At 45.1% G+C, this 20389-nt stretch overlaps 1 protein-coding gene across 1 annotated transcript; it reads right to left on the bottom strand.

Annotated features, from left to right (window-relative positions):
- Positions 1-3: 3 nt before the first annotated feature.
- cpsf1 (cleavage and polyadenylation specific factor 1) lies at positions 4-16485 on the bottom strand. Its single transcript, XM_032580923.1, has 38 exons — positions 16320-16485; positions 15836-16001; positions 15712-15739; positions 15481-15614; positions 15319-15399; positions 13376-13527; positions 13144-13290; positions 12920-13059; positions 12674-12784; positions 11536-11629; positions 11376-11463; positions 11130-11279; positions 10999-11050; positions 10836-10909; positions 10517-10591; positions 10355-10435; positions 9994-10089; positions 9725-9901; positions 9287-9428; positions 8983-9161; positions 8699-8838; positions 7890-8070; positions 7579-7785; positions 7403-7492; positions 7182-7328; positions 6945-7097; positions 4216-4332; positions 3849-3939; positions 3601-3685; positions 2096-2237; positions 1863-2015; positions 1611-1787; positions 1087-1153; positions 949-996; positions 717-872; positions 511-640; positions 278-416; positions 4-187 (listed from the first exon to the last, which is right to left on the bottom strand). Exons 2-38 carry the CDS (start codon positions 15977-15979, stop codon positions 140-142), a joined length of 4416 nt encoding a protein of 1471 aa, XP_032436814.1. The 5' UTR covers positions 15980-16001; positions 16320-16485; the 3' UTR covers positions 4-139.
- Positions 16486-20389: the final 3904 nt, after the last annotated feature.

A 20389-nucleotide genomic window follows, 5' to 3' on the forward strand; every position in this document is an offset into this window, starting at 1 on the left:
AAATGCTTTCTTCTCCTTTTTTTAATACAAAATATTCTAAGAAAACAAGGAGGACTTCTGAATAACAAGAAAACACAAAAGACGGTGTCCGCACCGAGAACACGACAAACGTTTGGAACCGACGGGAATGTGAGAACGCTCAGAAATGAGCGGTTACTCTGTCGATTTCCAGAAGATCGTCCATGATCTGCAAAAAGAGACGAAAGGAACAAGTAAAAAAAACAAACAGGAAAACCTCCCATTTGAGGAGAAGCAATCAGAACTCAGGCGCACTCACAATGTCCTGCGTGGTGCCGATCTTCTTGGCCAGCTCGCTGCGCTCCATGGTGCTGAGGTACACGTACTTGCTGAGGAGTTCTCCGTCCAGGACGTTCCTCACGGCGTTCTGAAGACTCCGTCTGTCACAGTGCATCATTCTAAACAACGGCAGGAAAGGGGAAGTGATGTGTGCTGAAATTTTTTGTTGTTGTTATAGAACGCTGAAGATGAAAAAAAAAAAAACACACAAACCTGAAGGCTTTTGGGTTGAGACCGGCATGATGAGGCAGCAAAGTGTTGAGGGCGTTCTGCAACATCAGCAGGCGGCGGTATGTCTTCTCCGGCATGGGAAGCAGCAAGCCAATCCCTCCGTCCAGCGTCGCTGCAGGAGCCGATGTTTTCATGTTAGCAAAGAGAAGATGAGATATGAAAACCTTGAGGGATGAGTTGCGTCTTACCGAACCACGAGATCTGCTTGTTGTCCCAGGTGAGGGCCTTCTTGCTGCCGGAGTCCAGCGATCCGCGGCATGGCATCCGCCACAACGTGTTGACGTGAGCGCCGGCGTTGAAGTCAGCTCGCCTCAGCAGGCGCATTCCTCCGAAGCTTTCTTTGGCTGCAAACACACGTCACAACGTAACACTTTTATTCACCGAGGTCCCGGCGTTTCAGATCAGACTGCACCGACCCACCTTCAGGTAAATACATGTACACAAACAGGTTCTTGTCTCGGTCAGACACTGTAAAAACGGGGAAGAAAAAAAAAATCAAAGGTCTGCAACACGGAACCTTTGAGGGTTCTGTTATCTAAAGGTCATTAGGAATTTTACCCAGGAATCCAAGCTGGTTGTTATCCACCATGAATTCAATGCTGTAGACTTCCAAGGGCTTCGCGTCCTGTTCAGACAAAATGAAATGGGTTCAATTTAACAAAGCAACAGATAATTATTCTCTACTGTTCCAGATGCTCTTAACAGTTCCAATGAAGCCGAACTCTCTAAGCAGACAGACTTTACTTCATCATGTTGAGCTGCAGACCCTCTAGTAAATAAAGTTCTCTACAAAGCCCTTAGATTTTTGTCCGGTTTGCCAAAGCAGAGTTCCGACACATTTCTCATCTCAGAATTCTTTGCTATTTCAGACCTGAAGATCCAGGGTTCTCAATCATACTTGAAGTAAAAATAGAAAAGCTGATGATGAATTTAGAAAATACTACACAAGGCTTTTGACGTGGAAAGTTCAAACATCACAGCAGGTCCAAAGGACAGATTTAGTCCCTGCAGACATAAAGCTCTGGAACCCGTCGTCTTTGTGTCTTTATTCAGCTGAACTGTGAGGAAGAGTCTCGGCTCACCCTGCTGACGAGCGATAGCGTCTTGCTCTCCTCCTGGTAGCGCAGCAGAGAGATGCTCTTCATCAGATCCGCTGCCAGGATGAAGTTCTTGATGCTGATCATCTGGTGGATGTAGAGCTGCGTGTCGATGAAGGCCATGCCTGTCAGGTCGTTGTCCTTCAGGACCCACAGGAAGATCTACAGAGAACATGGACGCCATTGTCACCCTTGTTTCTGCTATTTGAAACTCTTCTCTGTGTGTGTTTTTGTGACCTTTTGGCCAATGGCTGACACCAGGTACCCATGGCAGTGGCACAGGGCCGTCACCGGTCCCTTCTGCTCCTTCTCATATAGCACTTTAAACTTGTTCTTGGTGAGGGGCTGGCCTGGCTCTGGGACCACCTCTATCACGTCCAGGATCAGGATCTGAACACAAACGGACACTGTGAGAGAAACAAAAGCCATGCGGCATCAAAGCTGAGTCTGCAGAGGTCCGACCCGCTCACCCTGCCCCTGCAGGTGACCTCCTCCCCCTGCATCACACAGGTTCCCGCTGCGATGTAGCCTTTCAGTCCCGATACCGTCTCCTGACTCCTCAAGGCCACCGTCTTCATGCAGGTCACATGTTCCCACTCCTCCAGGTCGATCCTGAAGGAGATGAGAAGGTAAAAGTGTTTGGAATACCTTTCAATTCCAAATGTCATATCTCAAAGATTAATTTTAATTCTGGTTTTTTTGAGAATCAGATCAGAGGAGATGGAGCAGGACATCTAGGATGGCGCTCTGACAAGGATCAATCATAGTCCCTGTGTCAGACAGGCCACTGTGCCGTTTAAGGGGTTTCCATCATCCAGCTACTATACTATATAGCATACTACAGTGTAAACATTAATATGGTGTAGTAGTTGTCAAAAAAAATAAAGCATACGGTTATGGAATAGACACAGGATTATAGTTTCATTCGCACTACTAGCTGGAAGGAGAACCCTGGATGTCAATAGTCTTTAAGAGGCTCTGCTGGAGGCTGGCACAGAGCATCCCGATCTGTAATAGTCACCTCCTTCACTATGTCCTAGCTGGGCATGAGAGCAGCTGAGCCAGGGTGTAGTTTTGGTTGCTTATCCTTACAGCCATCAGAATACACAACTCCAGCTGTCAGTAACTAATGAACTGCACTGTCTGTGGCAGATTGCACATCTGTCTCTTTGGCTAATTGTACCCTGAAATACACTCTATTTCACATTCTTATTTCACTCTATTAGTTTACTGTATTTTGTATTACTTGGACAAAAAAGTGATCTTGAATGAATAAACTATGGACTCAGCGCCTTCATGCGCATTTACTTGAAGCACAGCACAAACATTGTCCCCCTCTAAACACTTTGTATATATGTGCATATATATGTTTTTCTTTTTTGAGCTCACTCATTTGTTCATAACTTTTTTTTCTCCTTTTTGATTGGTGTCCATTAGGCTCAGCTTGACTGGAGTTGGGTGGGAAAAGCGGCGACTTTGTTTTGCATTTCTGCTTTACATGTGAACATCGCTACTGATGTTAAAAAAAAAAAGGAAGAAATCGTTAAGCGAAAATAATTCAAAACCACTCAAATCTTTCATTCTGCTTTAAAAGTCTCAAATGTTTAATCACAAGATGGATTTATGTATAGAGCGTAGGAGAATAGTTCAAGGCCAACATGACCTTCAGGTGACAAGTTCGGTCACTTAGCGAACAAACAACAATAGATTCTGGAGAACTAAATGTGTAACTTCACCTCTTTTTTGCAGAGTAGAATGTGAATGCACAGCAAATCAATGTTACTTCATTAACCTTGAGGTGAAGCAGTCACGGTTTTAATTACTGTCGGCAGAGTTTCTAAACGAGCCGAGACCAGGATAAACTACTTCCTGGTTCCAGCTGCCCTGACTGAAATAAAGACAAGCAACCAAGTGAGACTGAATTAATTGTCCTCTGCCCGGCTGAGGCAGCAGAGCCTCGCGGAGATGTTTTTACCTTGTGTTGGGAATGGTCTCCCAGCTAACAGGAGAGATGAGCTGGATGGAGAACTTCTCCTGCTGAGGGTTAATGTGGCGCTCGTCTGCAGAGAGGATCGGGAGAAACGGCAGGAGACGCATCAACACGCTGATTTCTACCCAACATTCCAGTCTTTCCTCCTCTGTTTTTAACACCAGCTCACAAGAGCTTAAAGCTTAAAGCTCACTGGATGATTAAAGCAACAGAAAGTGTGTGTTTTCTCCGACCTCTCTCTATGGTTTCAAACTCCTTCTCCTCTCCCGTCATCCTGGGGATGCGAGTGCACAGCTCTTTCACACTTGTGCACACGGCGTAGACCTGAAATCCAACAGAAGGGAAGAAGGAAAAAGAAAACTGTAGCATCAAAGAATAATCCCTTCAGAGTCGCTCGCATTGATTTTTTTTTTCTTCCTCCCTTTTTTGATTTAAGAAAACGTCAAGGCCAGAAGCCTTTCATGTCGAACTTTTTGAAGCGGCTCGACCCGTGTGGTTTTATTCTGCCTGGTGTTGCCCGAGGAGGAGGCGTGAAAGACTGGGGAGGGTTTTATGAGCTGAATGTGCACCAACGAAGCGCTCGACGCTGAGGAGCCTTACCTTGCTTTCCACGTGGTAGGAGACATAGTGCACCGTGCACCTCAGGGGGATCTTCCTGACGGGCCAGGGGGCGTCGTAGGACAGGTAGGTGGGGAGGACGCTGATCCTCAGCTCGCCCTGTGGGAGAAACGGTGAAACATGATGCGTTTGAACGCCGAACGATTGAAAAAACAACACCTTTAATTGCTAAAAGTACATAATTAAATCCACAAGTTGGGATTTAGATTGGATTTTCTCTTAACACGCACAACTACAGGCTGCAAGATACACACACACACCCCCAGATATATCTGGTTAAATCACACACTCATGTCAGCATCAATAAGCTGCTGGCATTTTTTACTCCTCATCTCAGCAGAATAAAAACTGGTTGGTTTCCTGGAACAGTCCTGGCTTTGATGTAGATTTCTTCAAATGTTAATACTGTTGAGTTTATTCTGTTAACTATTAGTCAGCCGGCTTTATTCACTCCAATGTAAGTTTTCATATTCATTTGTGGTATAACTTGTTTCTACCAGAACTGCCATGTAAAACAGTGGTCCCCAACCACCGGGCCGCGGACCGGTACCGGGCCGCAGACCAATTGGTACCGGGCCGCGAAAGAAATAATGAACTACTTCCGGATCTTTTATTTTGAAAATTCTAAACCGGATTTTACTGGTTACGTCTTGCGCGTCAAAATTGAGCCAACTTGCAGCAGAATGAGTAACAAAACAACATCGCTATTTCGCAGTTCACCTTTCGCGGTCTCGCTGCTTCACGGATTTGCATCGTGCATTGTGTTCTTCATTCTGATTGGCTAAACAGTCTCTCCGCTTCTTCTCTACCTGTGTGTCAACAACGTTGCGGTTTAATATGTACACGTACGTAAAACAGCTTGCCATATTTAACATAATCGATGGTGGCATGTCGGTTTATAAGAATCTTTTTGCCCAGAAGAAAAAAGAACAACAACAACTACCGATAACTATGTTCTTCTCTCGAAAAAAAACACACCTGAACTGCGGGCTTTAGAAGAAAAAAAACCGCTACAGAGCGGAGTCAGGATGCAGCGGCTCAGTCAGAAGAGCAGTGAAATACACGTGAGTCACTATTTGTCCTACTGTACTTTGTTTTGTTTTTTTTCATAATCATTTTTTATTTTCTCCCGTTCTAATCCAATAACTCAGGTTGCGGTGGGGGGGTTGCTGATCTCCACAATTCGGGCACGGGAATCCGCCTTCAGTTCATATTAAAATTATTATTTTACAGTACAGTAGTTATTTGTAAAAAAAAAAAAATGTTTATACAGTACTTTTTATTTGTTAAACAAATGTTTGGGCCTGTAAAAAGGTTTTGTTCTTTGCATAATGTATTATGGAAAAAATAAAGGTTCCTACTTCACGGATTTCGCCTATCGCAGGTTCTTTTTGGAACGTAATCCCCGCGAAAAACGAGGGTTCACTGTACTGCACCCCCCGGTCTGCAGCAAAATTGCGAAGGGCTGACCGGTCCACGCGACTAAAAAGGTTGGGGACCACTGATGTAAAATACACACATTTTAAACATGTTTTTTCAATGTGACATTTTTACTAAAAGCAGGATATATTTGGGATCATTTTCCTGTTGAAACACTCAATTTCAACTATTTGAAGGAACTTTTCTGACAATGTTCAGGAACCATCAAAGCTAAAGTAAATCATGAACTACATGGTGCTGGATCAAAAGTACCAGGATTGTCAAATACCATTTGTTCAGCACCGCTAACTAAAACATTAGTTATGCTAGCCAGAAAGCACTAATAATAATAAACATTACTAACTTACACTGGCACTAAAGCACGACTACACCAACATGGTATTTAACCAAAGCCAATGCTAAAGTGCTACACCAACACATATCTGGCTAAAACTAATGCGGAACACCAAGATAGTATTTAGTGGAAAGCACTGCAAGATCATAATATTAAGCAGCCGCTAATGCTAAAACGCTACACCACCACGGTATTCAGTGGAAGCTGTTGCTATTGCACTACACTAACACCCAAAGTATTTGCCGGAAGCTAATGCTAAAACCTTATTCCTCTACAGCGTTTAGCGGAAGCTGCTAAAACACTATAGCAACACATTTATTTAGCCAAAGCTTATGCTTAGGCTAACTACTATGGTGGTATAGAGCTTTAGCATCAGCTTCTGCTAACATAGTACACCAATATAGTATTTGCCATTAGCTAATACTAAATATGTGATATTTAGAAGAAGAAATGCTAAAGTGTAAAATCCCCATTGAATTTAGCAGAGGCTAATGCTAAAGACCAACACCACCACTGTATTTAGTGAAAGCTAATGGTAAAATGCTAAATCAAGAAGGTATTTAGCTGAAGCTTATGCTAAAGTGCTAACTTCAATTCAAATTACATCTGCCCTTGAAAGGCCAGTCCTCAAACACCAATTTAATTTCGACAGTTTACATGTTCAACAATGCCCTTAGGTATTGCATTAATATTTACATCTCGTCCTCTACTATCCATGTTTTACTTTGCTCCTGTATGTTTCATTTGAAATAAAGATATGATGCAAAGAATATAATGCTTCAAAATAAGGTGCTTTTTATCTAACATCTTACAATTCCGCTAGATTCAATACAAAGTTACCCAAATAACAAACAGAACATACATTTAGACTTTATAGGTAAATAAACTTTTCAATTAGCCTTTGAGACTTAGCTGAATTAAAGTGTAATCTCTTTACCTGCTTGTTGAAGTACAGGAAACCTTTCGGACAGTTGATGTTGTGGAACGGAGAGAAGGACTCGATGGGTCCATCGATGCTCATGGGATGGAGCCTCAGTGCTCCTCTTGAGGTGACGAGCATCCAGTGAGGAGACGGGCCGCAGATGAATACCTGTCCCAACCAGGATGGCAAAAAGTTGAGTCTTCACACCGTGAAGTGAGGTTCCTAAATATTCTTCATGTATCTGATTCCTACCCCCGAATAACCGGAGATGTCCTCGAAGTATCGAAACCTAGAAATGCGACTTTTCACCGCCGGGTTCTCCTCCGTGCCGCTGCTCTCTGTCTTCTTGTCTTTCTTCAGCTTGGATTTCTTTTCTCGGAAGTTGATGTTGTGGTGGACCTGCTCAGACAGACACAGTCGCTGTTAACGCCGACTTCTACAAAGACGACATGGTCGCTGCTTGTAGCTCGTACTTTTTTGAAGCGAACTTTCAGGTTGTTTTGTGGCTGCTGCTGGTCGTATGGGAACGCCTCATAAATCAGAAGCTCGTTCTCCACGTAGACCTAAAAAAAGAACAATCGAAAGAGGCTGAAGTTATTCTTTTAGTCTAGAAATTCAAAATTGAGTGCAATCAAAGTTAGGAACTCGCCAGCAAGTATGGTCTGCTGCGATTGTTGCCCAGTGAAACCAAAGCGACTTCTTTGATCAGTGGGAACTCTCCCTGTCGAGCCACTTCCTCCTTTTTACCCTCTCCCTGAGTAGCCGATTGGCCAGAGGAACTGTCCACCAGTACTCTCTGGCCTACTGGGAAGTTCTTCACCAGGAAGACCAAACGCCAGTCTGGTAGCTGGAAAATCTGTTTTTGGAAAGACCAAAGAAGGGTCAAAAAGGTTAGACCTACATGCCTGAAGCATTCTGGAATATCCTTTCCCTCTGTCAACTGGAAAAAAAAACGCATACCTCCATCACGCCGTTGTCCCTGATGATCACAGACCAGTGGGATGGCTCTGCTTTGCTCGGGGTTCCCTCACTAGTACCAGTTCCGGGTCCGGCGGAGCCGCGGCTCGTTTCCTCTTTAGCAGGTGCAGCGTTGGTGCCGGACTCTCCGTACAGCATTTCCTCCTCATCATCCACGGTGTTGCTGTACAAACACGAATGATATTGAACAGGGTTTCTGCAGGTTTTGCTGACTTAAATTTAAGACTTTTTAAGGCCACTGCGAATGGAATTTAAGACATTTAGCATGACAGAAATGCAGAGAGAGAAAAGAAAAACGCAAATAAATACATCGTATTTATCGTTGGCAATAGAAGTGGGCCAATGGCGAAGTTGAACATCGTCCAGCCAACTGGCAACAAATTTGCATTGACCCATGATGCAAATTTGGGTGCATGTAAAAAAAAAGCTGCTCAGGATTTCTATGGGGTTTCAGCACTTCAAATTTAGGTCTTTTTAAGACCATTATACTGTAAATTGAAATTAAGACCTGTAACTTGACAAATATGCATAAAATAATGCAAATAAATAAACTGTATGGGTTGGCAACAGAAGCGAGCCAATGGTGAAGACAAATATTGTCCAGCCAAGTGGCGATTTGCACATACCCACAATGGGTGTAAAATAACTAACCAGCTAGCTAGCTAGCTAGTTGCTGGTACTGATATACCCCAATAATGCTATATATAGATGACTTTAAGACTTTTAGAGACTTTTTAAGGATGTGCAGACATCCTGTTAAACCAGGAGGGTTAAGTGATGGGAGTTCCTACCTGAGGTCCTGGTAAACCGTCTCTGTCTCTGAATGACTCCTGGTGATGAAGTCTTCTTTGGTGGAGGAGCTCGTTTTGTTTTCTGTGGTGAACATGCCGCTGACATCTCGGTACGCGCACAGTGCGATCACGCGGGATTGCTTTGGAATAGAAATAAACATTTCGATATGACAGCGTTGTAGGGCTTTTAGGGCTCTAAAAGAAGTCTGCAATTCTGATGCAACTTTTAAAAATCAGATACTTCTAAGCTATAACCTTCTGAAAAGAGAGACTGCTTCACTCACGGTGGAAATCTGAGGTTTCTGCAGGGCCAGTCGGTGAGTTTTCCCCATGTAGGAGTCGCTCTTCAGAACAAACATGGTGACCACGCCCTCGGCCGTCATGATGACCACGTAGGGGTCCGCCACGGAGCAATGCACGATGGGGGAACCCAGGTCCACTGGGATGAAGTGAAGCTGTTTCACTGAAAGCAAAGTAGGTCGGAAACCAGTAAGCAGGAGAAAAACCTTTTTACTGGAAGGATTAAGATCCAAAGTTTGCTTAAGATCTTCCATTCATGACTGGAGTCTTTACACGTGGAGATCTTACCTCCTTCCAGAAGTCGAAGGCCCATGGGTGAGACCTGGATGATGTACTGGTCGTCGCCGATGTTTCCAGCGAACACCGTCGGGCCTTGAGTGGCAAACCCGCTGGTGTCCAGCTCCATGATTTCTTGACCCGTTTGAAGGATCTACAAGCAAGCATTGGAGGTAAGATACCACCTGATTACTGGGCTTGTCTCAATAACAAGTTTTGCTGGATGATAAATTGTCCCAGCAATTATCTTGATAAATGATAATATTGTTGTTTTGAGAGCATTTTCAAGTTATATATTGTCACTTTCCTAAAATAACGGCCTAAGTCATTATTCTAGGAAGGTGACAACATATTGCTTGAAAATGATCTCAAAGAAGTAGAACTGAACATAACTTGAAAATGGCGCCTCGGCATTTATTGGTTTGTATGTACAAAAGCCTGAGTTCCTACCATGGTGGAATCCTCTCTGCTCAGGATGAGGAAGCCGTGTTTTTTGGCATCGTCCTCCATGGGAGGCTCCGTCTTCTCCTCCTCTTTCTCAGGCTCTTCTTTGTCTTTCTCGACCTCCTCACCCTCCTCTTTACCTTCGGTCTTTCCTCCGTCCTCTGACTCATCATTTTTTGAGGCCTGGAAAGCGACACAATGCGGCAAGGAAAAATGAGGACAACCCTGAATTTAACATGCCAGAAAACCTCAGTCCCTTCTGAAATGACTCCTACTTTCTTGTCTTCCTTGACCTCACTTGAGACAACAGTCCACATGTCTTGGCAGCCTGGCAGCTCGAAAGTAGTGACCACCTGAGGTCGAATGCTCCTCTATGGAGAGAACGGAAACAAAAGGAAAGGGACGATTGAAGCAGGTTTAACAAACAGCAGATAGATGCTGTATCTGGGGTGTTTACAGGCTACTCCATGGATCTCTGAGGCAGCCCTGGTAAACCCAGACTTCCCTTTAGCACCGTTGCAGGACCTGCGGCAGACGGCCCTCGCCACCGCAGGTTTTAGGACGGCGCGGCAACGCTAGTCTGGTACACATCAAAGAGACCCTTTGTCTCTTTGATGCAGAGACAAAGGGTTTTACCTGGAGGACGGACAGCGCGCCGTTTTTACCGTAACCGGAGCACACGACGACCTCCAGGTCAGGTTCAGGGTTACTCTGAAACTGTAGGGGGAAAAAATATAGTCAATTACGAAGTAGTCTGAGTACGAAGTTTGACGTTAGGATAAGGAAGTGTGTGTTTACCTCCTCTGACAGGAAGGCGGGCTCGCCCATGGAGGCATTCGCACAAGGCCCGATGTTGAGGATGCTATCACACACCTGCGGGAAAATACACACGTTTCCTGTAAACAATCCAACTTAAACAGAAAGTGACTTTTTAGGTGGTTCCATTTTGTACTCCCTTCTGCCTTTTCTATTGTTTTTTGCAATAATTGGGTGTCGTTTTGTTTTAATAACTCAAAAGAACGATTTAATAAAAATAAAAAAAATCCCATCTTTTATCTTGTTTAAATCTGCATCTACTATACATAAAACAAAAAAAAACATTAAGTTTGTTTTTTACCTCAAACGAGTAGGTGGCCAGCTGGGTGCCTGACTGGGCCTCACTTCCGTACACCTCGATCTCATCCACTTCATCTGAAAACCACAAAGACGTCAGCCGTAGAGCTGATCAGCTCGTACAGTGCTCAGTGCTACGACGTCACACGAGGCGTCAGTGGCTTTACCTGTCCAGTTGGCGGAAGACTCCACACGCTTCTTTTTGATTGGTGGTTCCTCCTGGAAGTCATCAGCAGCCAAGTGTTAACGTCAGAATGAAAGCTGTGAAGTCGTGGTGCATCACAGAAGCCTAACTCGCCTGCTTTTCTGCCTCTTTCTCCATCTCTTTGTCCTGCTTGTCTTTGCTGTCCTCCGCCGGCGTCTCCTGCAGCTTCTCCGTGTACTTCAGCAGCAGCGAGTTTCCAAGGCGGGAACCGAGAAAGAGGTAGCCGGGCTCCATGGTTACCATCTGAACGAGGGAAAGAACGCAGTGACGCCAAACCTTTTCTTTCATAAAAGAACGGAAGAGAACCAGCGCTGCTGGCATTTAAACCGGAGAACCTACGCATGTCGTGAGGACGCTGGCTGCTGCTTTGTCGAAGTGGAAAGCCCTCACGCTTCTCATGCCGTCTGTTATGAGTGTCAACACGTAGCTGCAAGGAGACCACAGTCAGTGAAGAATCCCAAAAGTCACGTACTTTCTAAAGACGTCTACGGGAACTCACATTTCCCCTCCTCTCAGTGAGATCACCATCTTGTCATAGGCGATGAAGTCAGACTGAGAACAGTCCAGGGCGATCTTTACTTCTTCTTGGACACCTGTGAGTAACGAACACATTGTTTAGGGACAATCACTGAATATCTAAAGGTATAGTTACAGCATTATACGGACTACTCATGTTAAAGCTAAAATTATTCAGGTTTTCAATTGTTTTTGAAAAAGAAAATCTCTACTTCCATGCAAAAATACATAGAGAGAATATTACAGTGATCTCTTGTATCAATGGTTGGTACAAGACCGACCATTTGTTTGGATCAAACAAACGGTCAAGGATTATAGATGAGAAATTATAAGAAATATGTCTTTGTTTCTCCGGCTCAGTTAAAGGGATTTTAACCCCCCTGCAGCTAGAGAAAGAAGAAAACGAAGAGCAGGAATTTCAGCTGATAAGAGACATAACAAACAGAAAATTACAAAGTTATAGAGAAAACACCACGAAGTCAACAATTGAGTGCCAAATATTCAATTGTTGAATTGAACAATTTAGCTTCAGTTCAACAATTGAAGCCAAATTCAATTGTTGAATTTAGATTCATTTAACAGAATTAGGTTTTGTTAAATAACTTATTGGTATAGCGCTTTAGCTTCCGCAATCATTCATGTCGCTTAACAATTTAGTATTAGCTTCTGTTAGATAATGTATTGTTGCTAAATACTGTGTTGGTGTAGTGCTCTAGCATTAGCGGAGCCAATGTTTATGATTACTGCTTTAGGGTTAAAGCAACTAAGTTTTTACTTAGCAGTGCCCGCTACTACAGTACATCTTAAGTTACTTGTGTGTGTGTGTGTGAGTGTTTCAAGGTTTTCCATAAGAGAGATGCTAATGGCTAAAATGTCAACCTTAAGGCTTGATGTAGCAGGTTAGCTAGAAGATGTCATTGACTTTGTCCATCAGTACTCAACTTATTTCAACCTTTTTTTAATTACTATATTTATTTTTTTAGAAATCATAACAGAGAAAAGAAATTTTTTTTTTGCTCGTTTTTGTTTCACCCATTTAAAAATATTCTATATTTTACAAGACTACATTGAACTCCTGGTCTTGTGTTACAGAAAAGGCCGGCTTGGTTGATTTTGCTTACGTAGAGGGAAGGATGTGGTCCCATTGGTGAGAGAATTCAGTGAGACTCCGTAAGGTGGGACACTCTGGTTCAGATACAGCAGTGAATTCACAGCAAACACAACAACACCACCTAAGATGTGACAGGATCAGAACACAGAGAGGCGACAATAACTTTACCAGCAACATCCATGTGTTAATTCAGATCCTACACCCACAAAGGTATCTTCACAACAAACTGTTAGCCGAGTGAAAAGAAAAGGCTCACCGATGGGTTTGGGAACAGCCATGACTTGTGTGCAATCAAAGGGCAGGTTGCTAAGAGACCAGATGACAGGATGGACCTTCTGCATGATGTTGAGGGAGATGGCCACAATGCTGCACGTGTCCTGACGAACAGCCACGCGCCTGGGAGAGGGATCACATCACAGGAAGTGAACGTTGCGTAAAAACAGATTATAAACACTTCCAGGAGTCACAACGCAGACTCACCCCGGCCACGTCTGGTTGGGCTCATACAGAATGAGCAGCGTCGGCTCGTAGTAACCGTGAAGGAACTTCATGTCGACAATGTTGAGCAGCTTCTCGTCTAACTCGCGAACGTCGATGATGTAACTGGGCAGGAAGCTGGATTTGGGTCTGCAGACGGTTCGCACAACCAATTCCAACCAATGAGAACAACCGGAGACATGGAGGGGGAATTCTGCTGGAAGTTCAGTCCTACCCTTCTCCTACTCCGTTCTCCTGCTCGTCGGTAAGGGTGTCCTTCCGGAACGGTAGCACCACCAGCTTGGTGCCGTAGACGAGCATGACAGCGCAGCGGTTCTCTGGGTCGACGCGGACAATCGGGATGTGGACGTTCTGTACAAAGCCGTCCTGAAAACGAGCAACAACGGGACGAGGTGAACATGAAACCCATCAGCTTGTGTATCTCATACACAACTGGCAATTTACGAGACCGACCAATCGCAAACTGGTGAGAAAATGGTGCACAGTTTTCATTTCTTTCTGAAAGCATGGCGGGCAACTGTCTTCATCCTCCTTGAGTCAATACTTTGTAGAGTCACCTTCCAGCACAATTTCAGCTGCAAGGCTATAGAGGGGTATGTCTATCAGCTTTGTATATGTAGAGATTTAATTATCTTCTAAAATAGCTAAAGTTCTTCAAGATTGGATGGTAAGCACATGTTAATATCAGCTACTAGCAAAGTCTATCCACAGACTCTGGTCTAGTCTGACACCTTTATAATTAAAAGAGCCATTTTGGACTCAGTCCAGCTAAGAAAAACTTGCTTGCAAATGTTACATGATCTTTTGAAAAAAGATGGCTTATAATTTTTGATAAATATCCACCAAATAAAATTTGGTGGATATTTATCTACCAAACTTATCAGCCAAATGAAATGATGGTGTAAAAGCCACGATTTCATTTCTGTTTTTAGATGTTAAAATAAAGAAATACGCAACCTATTTGCAATCAAGTGGATGGGAAAATTTTCTTCTATCGGATGTTGATATTTGTGGAAAATGTAATGAAATGTTCTTTACTTTAAATTGTTTGGGCACACCGTTTTGCTCTACATAGTTGACCAAAAAAATAAAAAATACATAAAAATGAGATTACAAAAAAGTATTACTGGTTACTGTAGAGCAGGGGTCTCAAACCCGCGGCCCGCAGGCCAACTGCGGCCCTCGGGACGATAGTTTGTGGCCCCCGCCTTAATATGAAAGTTTAATGTTAGTGCGGCCTGCGAGTTTGATATAATTGGCACTTTCAGTGTTGTGTGCGGAGCTGAACGAACTTACCAATCACGGTGGAGTATATTGCTCTCGGGGGCGGGACATCGGCCGGGCCTATTTGCATTTTCTATTTGTCATTATTTGCATGGGTACATGCGCAATTTCCGCGGCCGCTCCAGCTTCACGAGCTTCAGCATCCAGTCTAGACTCGGAAGTTGCTGATCAGTGTAACGTAATTAAGGTTAGGCGCTGTAACGCTTGGGTTGTGTTTAAGGGAGGAGAGGAGGCGGCAGATTCGTCAGGACGGTCAAAAACTCACAACCACACTGGTACTGGGAATTCCACAGTGTTGTCCTTTAATAAATACGCTCTTCACCAACCTTACATAGCCCGGTTGAACGGCTGCTATATTATCAGACATGAAAATTGAGCAGCGTCCAAACAACCCGTAACATTACTAAAAAGTTAGGGAGCTAACATGTCCGTCTAGCACGTTTCTCCCACGCTCTCTACAGAGAAGCCATGGCGCATACTTCTGACATCATTAGCAATACTAGAGTATCTTAAAGAGACACTACACAATTACGGCTGTTACAGCGCCTGACTATGGCCAAATATGGTAATAGGCAATCAGAAAGGTTCGGCTGAGGAGACCGTGTGTGTGAATGCGGCCCAGCCTCACCCAGACTCCACCTCCAGCGGCCCCCGGGTAAATTGAGTTTGAGACCCCTGCTTTAGAGTCATTCTTTTGACAAAGTGTTAAACTAAAAGTTGTCTGCTCAACAGATTTTCCCATCTGAGCTGTGAATCTCTGCATCTTCCCCAGAGTTATAACAAATCTGTGTTGGTCTAAATCCCATTAAAATGCACTGATATTTATTGTTGCTATGTGACAAACTGTGGATTTAGGCGAGGTGCTGTGCTTACTCTCAGTTCTGGCTCCTCAAAGTAATGCAGTGAGAGGGTTTTGAGGTCATGAGTCCCGGGGTCGTACTCCACTACAGCCAGCTGGAGAGAAAAAATGCACACATCTATGAAACTGAGCTGCTTACAGTTTGTTTGAGCGTCACTAGCTTAGACAGTAGATACCTTTGCATCTTTAAAACTGATAAGGAGCGCATCTCTGTTGGCACCTATTAGCTGCACGCTGGCCATGGACATGATGTTGCCAAAGACAGAAAAGGATGCCACCTGCTCCAGCTTCTCCTTACGAGTTTTAGCATCTGCAACACATTCAGAAAATCATTGCAAGTGTTTTCTTTAATTACTGCTATTCATTCATAAAACTTGTATTGTTGAGTGTCAGACGCACGGACGTACCGGATGGCTTGTCAGACTTGGACGTGCTCTGCAATAGTCACACACACACACACACACAAAAAAGTAAAGACATAGAACAACCCCTTTCAACAGACATTCACAAACAGGTCGAGCTGACAGTTACCTCAACATCATGGATGATCCTGTAGACGAAAAGCTGCGACGTTCCGGCGATGACCAGGTTTTTCTCCTTACTGGATATAAAGTTGCAGAAGACGGAAAACTCCACAGCGGTGGGGGTGTGGGCCTGTCTGTACACGGCATACATCCTGAGAGGTTCCCTTCAGCATCTGACAGGAGACAACAAATGTCAACACCTCTACAGCTCTTTTCCCGCTGTTCAATTTAAATTGTTCTTCTGTTAGCATATTTACAGCCAGACAATGAGCTACATCAGGAGCGCATGGAAGGAAGTTGAAAGAGTAGATAATGGGTTATTGGTCATATTTTTAATATAATTACACGCTTAGTATGTTTGTAACAAAAATAAAGCAAGTAACAGTTTCAGTCGGTTCAGCTAGCATCATGCTCGTGTAGCTCAGTAGCTAGCATGTTCAGCGCTACGTCCAGGTTATCTAAGAAATTCTGAATTAAACTTATTAACGTACCTATATCCGATAAGTATCTAAGCTTGACGCTTTATTAACTGCCTCTTAATATACATTCAATGAGTCATATTTTTGTGTAAAAATGACTGTCAGCGCTCTTGCTAATTGCCAGGTAACCTGGCAGTTAGCTTTGTTGTGTTGTTCCCAGTTCTTGTTCTGCGAAGAAAGCAAAGGCATGCAGTCGCGCTGCTGCCCCCTACAGTTTAACATTTTAGAGACGCCAAAAAACTCGAGATCTGACATCTAGCCATAATTTACACTATTTTCAAGAAAACAAACAAAAAAGCTATAAACACATATAAATGTTGTATGTTATTGAACATTTTTTATCTGTAATATCTGCTTTCTTACTGGCATACTTATTAATATTCTGTGTTCTGTTCTTCCGTTTTCTGAATAATGACATAATAAAAAAATAATAATCTAGCTACAATTACAGAAGACTGGCAGCTCATCTAACATCATATTCTCAAAAGTGGATTTGTGAATATGATCTTCACAATTTTCCAGTTTTGGTGAAAATCAAACTATACTTGTCCACTATTTCTAAGTGTACAGCCAAACATTTGAAGAATTTCTTTAAAGAAAAATATTTAAACATTAATTATCTATGCCTTTGAGCTGATTGTTTTTGGTTACATGTTTCTTTAAATCCAAATTAATTGAAATAAATTATTTCTTTTTTTTGTAAAAAAAGATAAATGATGTTCCTAGGTTTACATGTCCTCCTTCTTCCTCCAAATATGATGAACATAACTATTGCAAAATTGTGTAGATTTTGGCATGACAATGCTGCTATACTGAGGGATCAAGTGGACCACGCGCAAGCTTTTACCCTGTGCGCAGTCCCGGCAGGGTTGCAATAACCATGATTTCTAATGTCATGATTGTGACGAAGACACTACACAAGGAACACTACACTACGAAGACCCCAATGATGAATAAAAACATTGGACTTGGCGTTCCCTCGCCCGGACGCGGGTCACTGGGGCCCCACTCTGGAGCCAGGCCTGGAGGGGGGGCACAATGGCGAGTGCCTGGTGGCCGGGCTTTTACCCATGGAGCCCGGCCGGGCTCAGCCCGAAGAGGAAACATGGGTCCCGCCCATCTCCGGCAAAACTTCGAACACGTCCCAGGGGAGGTGGGGGACATGGAGTCTGAGTGGACCGTGTTCCGTGCCTCCATTGTCGAGGCGGCCGATCGGAGCTGTAGCCGCAAGGTTGTCGGTGCCTGTCGCGGCGGCAACCCTCGAACCCGTTGGTGGACACCTTCGGTGAGGGTTGCCGTCAGGCTGAAGAAAGAGTCCTACCGGGCCTTTTTGGCCTGTGGGACTCCGGAAGCAGCTGATGGGTACCGGCAGGCGAAGCGTCATGCGGCTCGGGTGGTTGCTGAGGCAAAAACTCGGGCGTGGGAGGAGTTTGGAGAGGCCATGGAGAAAGACTTCCGTACGGCTTCGAGGCGATTCTGGTCCACCATCCGGTGTCTCAGGGGGGGGAAGCAGTTCGGCACCAACACTGTTTATAGTGGGGATGGTGTGCTGCTGACCTCTACTCGGACGTTGTGGGCTGGTGGGCAGAGTACTTCGAAGGCCTCCTCAATCCCACCAACATGCCTTCCATTGAAGAAGCTGAGCCTGGGGACTCTGGGTTGGGCTTTCCAATCTCTGGGGACGAGGTCGCCGAGGTGGTTGAGAAGCTCCTCGGTGGCAAGGCTCCGGGGGTGGATGAGATCCGCCCGGAGTTCCTTAAGGCTCTGGATGTTGTAGGGTTGTGTTGGCTGACGCAACTCTGCAATATTGCATGGACATCGGGGGCAGTTCCCCTGGATTGGCAGACCGGGGTGGTGGTCCCCCTGTTCAAAAAGGGGGACCGGAGGGTGTGCTCTAATTATAGAGGGGTCACACTCTTAAGCCTCCCTGGCAAGGTCTATTCAGGGGTCCTGGAGAGGAGGGTCCGTCGGATAGTCGAACCTCGGATTCAGGAAGAGCAGTGTGGTTTTCGTCCTGGTCGTGGAACACTGGACCAGCTCTACACCCTCGGCAGGGTCCTGGAGGGTGCATGGGAGTTCGCCCAACCAGTCTACATGTGTTTTGTGGACTTGGAGAAGGCGTTCGACCGTGTCCCTCGGGGAGCCCTGTGGGGGGTTCTCCGGGAGTATGGGGTACCGGGCCCTTTGATACGGGCTGTCAGGTCCTTGTATGACCGGTGTCAGAGCCTGGTCCGCATTGCCGGCAGTAAGTCGGGCTCGTTTCCGGTGAGAGTTGGACTCCGCCAGGGCTGCCCTTTGTCACCGATTCTGTTCATCACTTTCATGGACAGAATTTCTAATCGCAGCCAAGGTGTTGAGGGGATCCGATTTGGTGGCCTTAGGATCTCATCTTTGCTTTTTGCGGACAATGTGGTCCTACTGGCCTCATCAGGTCATGATCTGCAGCTCTCGCTGGAGCGGTTCGCAGCCGAGTGTGAAGCGGCCGGGATGGGGATCAGTGCCTCCAAATCCGAGGCCATGGTCTTGAGCCGGAAAAGGGTAGAGTGCCTTCTCCGGGTCAAGGGGGGTGTCCTGCCCCAGGTGGAGGAGTTCAAGTATCTCGGGATCTTGTTCACGAATGGAGGAAGAAGGGAGCGGGAGATCGACAGGCGGATTGGCGCAGCGTCTGCCGTCAAGCGGGCACTGTACCGGTCCGTCGTGGTGAAGAGAGAGCTGAGCCATAAAGCGAAGCTCTCGATTTACCCGTTGATCTACGTTCCCACCCTCATCTATGGTCATGAGCTTTGGGTCATGACCGAAAGAACGAGATCGCGGATACAAGCGGCCGAAATGGGTTTTCTCCGTAGGGTGGCTGGGCTCTCCCTTAGAGATAGGGTGAGAAGCTCAGTCATCCGGGAGGGACTCAGAGTAGAGCCGCTGCTCCTTCACATCGAGAGGAGCCAGTTGAGGTGGCTCGGGCATCTGGTCAGGATGCCTCCTGGACGCCTCCCTGGTGAGGTGTTCCGGGCACGTCCCACCGGGAGGAGGCCCCGGGGAAGACCCAGGACACGCTGGAGGGACTATGTCTCTCGGCTGGCCTGGGAACGCCTCGGGATTCCCCCGGAAGAGCTGGAAGAAGTGGCCGGGGAGAGGGAAGTCTGGGCCTCCCTTCTGAAGCGGCTACCCCCGCGACCCGACCTCGGATAAGCGGAAGAAGATGGATGGATGGATGGATGATTGTGACATTAGAAGTACAGTTGTGGTCAAAAGTTTACATACACTTGTAAAAAACATAATATCATGGCTGTCTTGAGTTTCCAATAAGTTCTACAACTCTTATTTTTCTGTGATAGAGTGATCGGAACACATACCTGTTTGTCACAAAAAACAGTCATAAAGTTTGGTTCTTTCATAAATTTATTATGGGTCTGCTGAAAATGTCACCAAATCTGCTGGGTCAAAAATATACATACAGCAACATTAGTATTTGGTTGCATGTCCCTTGGCCATTTTCACGGCAACTAGGCGCTTTTGGTAGCCATCCACAAGCTCCTGGCAAGCTTCAGGTCGAATGTTTGACCACTCTTCTTGACAGAATTGGTGCAGTTCAGCTAAATGTGATGGTTTTCTTGCATGAACCTGTTTCTTTAGCACTGTCCACATGTTCTCAATGGGGTTTAAGTCAGGACTTTGGGAAGGCCATTCTAAAACCTTAATTCTAGCCTGGTTTAGCCATTCCTTTACCACTTTTGATGTGTGTTTTGGGTCATTGTCCTGTTGGAACACCCAACTGCGCCCAAGACCCAACCTTCGGGCTGATGGTTTTAAGTTTTCCTGCAGAATTTGGAGGTAATCCTCCTTCATTATCCCATTTACTTTCTGCAAAGAACCAGTTCCACTGGCAGCAAAACAGCCCCAGAGCATAATACTACCACCACCATGCTTGACAGTAGGCATGGTGTTCCTGGGATTAAAGGCCTCACCTTTTCTCCTCCAAACATATTGCTGGGTGTTGTGGCCAAACAGCTCAATTTTTGTTTCGTCTGACCACAGAACTTTCCTCCAGAAGGTTTTATCTTTGTCCATGTGATCAGCAGCAAACT

Source organism: Xiphophorus hellerii, chromosome 13 (genome assembly GCF_003331165.1).
Source record: "Xiphophorus hellerii strain 12219 chromosome 13, Xiphophorus_hellerii-4.1, whole genome shotgun sequence".
NCBI classification, from domain to species: Eukaryota; Metazoa; Chordata; class Actinopteri; order Cyprinodontiformes; family Poeciliidae; genus Xiphophorus; species Xiphophorus hellerii.